The sequence below is a fragment of the Bison bison genome, unplaced genomic scaffold, assembly GCF_000754665.1.
Source record: "Bison bison bison isolate TAMUID 2011002044 unplaced genomic scaffold, Bison_UMD1.0 scf7180017864270, whole genome shotgun sequence".
Classification (NCBI taxonomy): Eukaryota; Metazoa; Chordata; class Mammalia; order Artiodactyla; family Bovidae; genus Bison; species Bison bison.
Genome location: NW_011494842.1, coordinates 7,845,381 through 7,851,179, shown reverse-complemented (window position 1 = coordinate 7,851,179; position 5,799 = coordinate 7,845,381). Strand labels below are relative to the sequence as shown.

At 54.5% G+C, this 5,799-nt stretch overlaps 2 protein-coding genes across 3 annotated transcripts in view; one reads left to right on the top strand and one right to left on the bottom strand.

The window, feature by feature from the left end:
- CLPS (colipase, pancreatic) overlaps positions 1-1,055 on the top strand; it is a 2,588-nt gene extending 1,533 nt beyond the window's left edge. Inside the window, exons 2-3 of one of the 2 annotated variants that reach the window (XM_010848647.1) lie at positions 232-354; positions 776-1,055. In XM_010848647.1, coding sequence (XP_010846949.1) covers positions 232-354; positions 776-892 — 240 coding nt within the window. In that variant the 3' untranslated portion in view covers positions 893-1,055. Of the gene's footprint in view, positions 1-231 lie in introns of both variants that reach the window. The other variant, XM_010848646.1, reaches the window with a different exon arrangement.
- Positions 1,056-2,826: 1,771 nt separating this feature from the next.
- The window catches only part of CLPSL1 (colipase-like 1), a 7,036-nt gene continuing 4,063 nt past the window's right edge, over positions 2,827-5,799 (bottom strand). The window contains 2 exon segments of the mRNA XM_010848731.1: positions 2,827-2,947; positions 3,707-3,924. Of these exon segments, the coding sequence (XP_010847033.1) occupies positions 2,827-2,947; positions 3,707-3,924 (339 nt within the window).

Sequence of the window (5,799 nt, the reverse complement as noted above, 5' to 3'; positions counted from 1 at the left end):
GCGTCCTGTCCCCACCCAGGGCTACTTTCACAATGCCACACTGCTTGTGTCTCATGCGGGTGGGTCAAGGGGTCGGGGTGGGCAGAGGCCTCCAGCCCCGGGGGTTGGATTTCTTCATACCAGCGCACCATGGTGTGAGGCCCTGTCGTCAGTAGCAGGTGGTGAGTTGGGGGTCGGCAGGGACAGGGGACCAAAGGGAGGGGCCCAGGCTGACTGGCTGCCCCCTGGCAGGATGAGGGTGAGCTCTGCCTGAACAGCGCCCAGTGCACCAGCAAGTGCTGCCACCGGGAAGACGGCCTGAGCCTGGCCCGCTGCGCACCCAAGGCCAGCGAGAACAGCGAGTGCTCCGCCTTTGTGAGTGCCGGCGGGCAGGGTGTTGGGGGGTGGCAGAGACAGCTGGGGAGGTACAGCTCAGCATGGGGAGGGCCCTCGAGGCTTGGGGGTGGGCTCAGGGAAGAGGGTCAGTCTGGATACCGAATGCTGGAGGTGAAGGGAGGGCAGCACACTTCAAAGCCCTTTCCCATCCCATCCGATCTCGAGCCTCACAACCGACCGGTGACGTGGGCGGGGCAGCGAGGTGTTACCCATCCTATTTCATGGGTGGGTAAACAGAGGCTCCTCAGAGAGACCAAGTTAGTAAGAGCCACACAGTGGACAGCAGAACCCAGGTCCTCCAGGCCCACAGCACCCCCCGCACCCCCCCGAGGAGGCACGAAGGAGAAGCGCCATCTGGGGCAGCTGGCCCGCACAGTCTGTGACCACCCTGTCTCTGCAGACGCTCTATGGGATTTACTACAAGTGTCCCTGTGAGCGGGGCCTGACCTGCAACGTCGACAAAACCATCGTGGGCTCCATCACCAACACCAACTTTGGCGTCTGCCTTGATCTCTGACGTGCCACAGAGTAAGCAAGCTCACCCAGGGCCGGCACACCCCAGGACACTCCTCCACCAGGACCCGCTCCTGGCTGGCCACCGCCTCGACCAGCATCTCTGCCTTCTAACTGGGTTCTTGGCAATTAAAGCCCCTCTTGCAAACCTTCCCCAGTCACCTGGATACTCTTGCTGAGTCAGCGTCTTCCTTGCTGTTACATCAAGCTTCTTGCACATCAGGCAGGTGTCATCTGAAAAGGAGGAACAGGTCCAGGGGGCCAGACAGAACAAGGCTGACAGGCTGGAGACAAGGTTGTGAAACAAGACCAGTCAGGCTAGGAACCTCTCTGTTTCTAAGGAGCATTGCAGCTCCCTGGGAGGCCCTCCTTGCTCCCCAAGTTCTCAGGCAGGCAGGCAGACACGCATGCACACACACACACACATGCACACACACACATCTCTGGTGGGGAGTTATAATGGCCCATATTCTTTGCCCTGCATCAAAACTTACCAGTCTCTTCTCCTGGTCTCTCACCCCTTTCCTGGGCCAAACTCAGAGATGACAGCTAGCTGACACAGTCTATGTTAAAGAGATCACGAACAATCGCTGCAGCCTTACTCTGTGGCCAGCAAATTCTCACAACAGCCTTGGGAAGGAGAACTCATTGTCTCCCCTTTATAGATAAAAGAAACTAAGGTTCAGAGTTGTTAAGTAACTTGCTCAATGTTATGTAATTAGAAAAAGTTGGCACTAAATCCACCCAACTCCACCCCCAACCCTTTATACAATTTCCTGTTCTTTCCCAGTTACTCACACTAAGACAAATGGGTGGAATTAAAAGGAAAGGGCTTCCCTGGTGGCTCAGACAGCAAAGAATCTGCCTGCAAATGCAGGAGACCGGGGTTCAATCCCTTGGTCAGGAAGATCCCCTGAAGAAGGGAATGGCAACCTACTCCAGTGTTCTTGCCTGGAGAATCCCATGGACAGAGGAGCCTGGTGGGCCACAGTCCATGGGGTCGCAAAGCACAACTGAGCGACTATCACTTTCACTTTCAAAAGGAATTTAGTTTTGACTTAATATAAAAACCTTATACCCACTGGAGCCATCAAACCTGGGCTTCCTTAGAGAGTCTTGGGATGCTGGGCATTCAGATGTGCAAGTGGAAGTTCAGTGACCCTCGGTGGCGATGCTGGAGAGGAGATTCACATAAATGGGGGAGGGTGAGCTGAATGAAACAGGTGCTCTGCCCGCCCCGGGATTCTGTAGTTCTGGGATAATGAATCCTCAAGAGTAACCATTAGGTTTATGAGATAAGTCTGGATTCAGCTGTGAATAACAAAAACCCAAGTAATTATGGCACAAACAAAAGGGGCATATATTTCTCAGGCATGAAGAAGTCTGGAGATGAAAGTGTTGGCATGTGTTTGGGTGCCAGCTCCTCTCAGCCAATGCCTTCACAGGGGCTCCTAACATCAGATCCTCTCACCATCTGCTAAGATAGAAAGCCTGGGGACAGAGGCTGGGTTGGGGATGGGGGTAAGGACAGAGTGCCTCTCCCGGGGTACCTCCTTATCTTCCCCTAATATTTCCAGGCTGACATCTCCATATCTACACAGCTACAGCTGGGTCACCTGACCACCGCTAGCTGCAAGGGAGGCTGGAAAAGCAAGTATTGGGCAAAGAGAATGGGATTGCCACAACTGGCTTAGGCTAATTACAATCCTGCTCCAGGGCTGGGAATGTGGCCTGCCCAAACAATACTGGGGTTTTGCAAGGAAGGGGGGCAATGGCTGCCAGCAACATTGCAAGCTTTTTATCTCAGTGATAGTGCATCATCTCTCCCTCCTAGCCCCTCCCCCTTGGGGGAGGCTCTGGGAACTGGGGAAAGGAACACACAGTCTGGGTGGCACAGGAGTAGGCGGAGAAGTGGGAGGAGGCAACGAAGAGCGATCATTAAAAGAAAGCTTTCTTAGCTGGCTTCTTTTTTTCAATTTTCTTACAATGGCTGTAGATGATTTTAAACTATTTCTGATTCTTTGGAAATATACAAGTCAGGTCCAGCTGGCAGGGATACCTGTTATCCAGGCCAAGGAATGCCAGGGAAAGGCGGCACTTTGACCTCAGCCTTGAGGGCTGCTCTGGGGGCAGCCCCCACCTTCAGCACAATCCAGCTCGGGGACCCTCGACTTGTGCACAGCAGAGGAGCCTGGGCATAAAGGACCTTCTCGCCCAGCTGCTCTGAGTCTGTGCCTCTGGTCACCTCCTCCAGGCTGACCTCTAGGGTTGCACAGTGCCCTCCTCACTCCGCCCCTGGCATTGGCTTTCCCCTGTTATCCCACCTGCCAGTCCTAAGTGGATGAACACTGAGAGGGGGCCCCATCTCCTCTCCTTAAATCCTCTCATGGGTCAATCAGCTCCCCTCTCCAGCACACTCAGTTCCTCTCTCAGTCCACTTCCTCCCAGGAAGCCACAGCAGAACTCCTGGGGCTTGGGATGAGGGTGGTTAAGGCAGAGGAAGACCCAGGATTAGGGCCAGACCTAAACTGTGCCATTGACCGTGCTTCTTCAGGGTCTGCTGAGAAGACCCCCGGAGAACGGGAACCCATGTTAGAAAAAGAAGCATCGCCGGACCCCATCCCTGCCCCACCATCCAGGATTCCACGCCCCTGGGGGGAGGAACCCACCTTGGGTCTGTCCGAAGTCTCCCCCAGCAGAGAATTCCCGTCATTTCCGCCCACCTACCCCTCCCTCCTTCCCCTGGCCCCTGGGTGCGCTCCAGTTCCGCCTTCTGTGGGTCTCTCCCCCTCAGCTCCCCCGAGGCCCCGACACCCACCCCTGGGTACATGTCCTGCCCTTGGACCCCCTTACGGTGCAGTACAACTCGCAGTTCTCAGCAGACTGGCGGCAGCACCCACTCTTGCACCCCTTCTTCTGGAAGCAAATCTCCCCCGTGTCCTGCGGGGAGACGGCCTGGCCTGCCTCCTTCTCCCACACCGCCCCCTCCGCCTGCCAGGCTGGGCAGTCTCTCAGGCCCCAGGGGCGTCTGTGTGGCTGGGGTTCGGGGGACACAAGGTGTCCGTGGGACCTGACTTGTGCCTAGAGGGGACTAAGCAGTTTTGGAAGATTTGCCCACAGTGTCCCCCAAATAGGTAGCTTCTCCCCTGGCGCACAGGAGAGTGGGCCAGACCCACCTGCCTGCCGCACAGAATTGTCATCTGCACCCCCCAGACGTGCACACGCTCACACGTCAATGGTCCCCAGGGCTGGGGCTTATGACATTATCACTGCCATCCATCAGCCCTCTGTCCGACAATGTCAGTAGTCTTTCAAGGAGCAAATACTGAGCGCCTACTGTGTGCAGGCCCTGGGGCTCCAGCTGAAACAAAACCAACAACTGCCTGCCCTGCTCCGCGTGTCCCGCCCCAGGAGCCCTGTCTGGCTGCCTCCCTCTCCTGCCCCAGGCTGCAGCCCTCTCGGACACCCAGCTGGAGCAGGCCCATCACCTGGGTTTGCCGTGTTCACATCGTATATGACTCTGAATTTATCTTCTTTATCCTGTTTTTAAATTTTTCTATCCCCCTCAACTCCAGGAAGGCAGTGATTTTTGCACTCATGATCACAGTTCTATTTCTCACACACAGTAGGTGCTGAGAGCAGAACTGCTGAATAAAGAATACTGTAATGTTCCTTTGACCTCTCTAACCTCTTCTAACATTTCCATTCTCTCACTCCTCTTTGCTGTTTCTGAATATGCCAGGCAAGGTCCCTCCTCTAGACTTTTGCCCTGGCTGTTCCTCCACCTGGGCAACTCCTTCTCCTGCCTGCCTGGCTCCCTTTAGGAAAGGCCTGGTGGTTCAGATGGTAAAGAATTTGCCTGCAGTGTCGGTTTGATCCCTGGGTTGGGAAGATTCCCCTGGAGAAGGAAATGGCGACCCACTTCAGTATTCTTGCCTGGAGAATCCCACGGAGAAAGGAGCCTGGCAGGCTGCAGTTGATGGAGTCGTAGAGAGTAGGACATGACTGAGTGACTAATCCTCATTCACTCCCTTTAGATCTTTGCTTAAATTTCGCATTGTTAGTAATGTCTTCCCTGAATACCCTCTCCTCACACCACAACTCCTGAAGCCCCTTTCTTATTTTTTTTTTTTTGTCCTCAGATGTTGATCACGTGGCATATATTAATATTTTACTTATTTACCCCCTACAATAGAATGTCAGCTCTCCCAGGGCAAGGATTTTTGTGTCTTGTTCACAGACCTATCGCTAGCACCTAGCAAAATCCTTTATATGTACTAAGTGCTCAATAAAACATGAGGGGAGACGAACGTCTATGACTCTTACCAGACGTGAGCGAGCTTGGAAAGGAGTGCTCTGTTGTGTTCACCTCTGCAAGACCATCAGCGGTGCCCCAGCAGGGCTCCCGTGATCCAGATGAGTTTTCTTTGTCCCCCCAAACACCCAGCACTCCCTGCTGCCCCCCAACTTCCGGCTTTCACCCACAGAAGCCTCTGGGTTCACCCACCCTTCCCAAACAGAGTCTTAGGATAGTGGTAGATAGTGTACCCTCTAGGTTCCCTCCCAAACTTTTGATTTCCTCCCCAGTGAGGAGGAAGAAAAAGGAGAGGAGGAAGTGGAGGACCAGGAGCAGCCGCCTCTATGTTCCAGCTAAAAACCCTGCATCTTCCACGTGACTAAGGCCTGGTGGGTAGGTAATGAGGTATGAATGCCCAGTCCTGGGCTTGAGAGGGAGAGGCCAACAGTGCCAGCTCCCAGACCAAAGGGACAGAGGACCAAGCAATGGGGATGAAGCAGATGTTCCCCAAGCTGCTTCCTGGACCGTCCACTGTGCTTGTCTTGCTGCTGGCAGAGTAGCCAGTCCATGTGCTTGGGCTCTGGCACCAGCAAGATAGATCTGGATTCAGATAG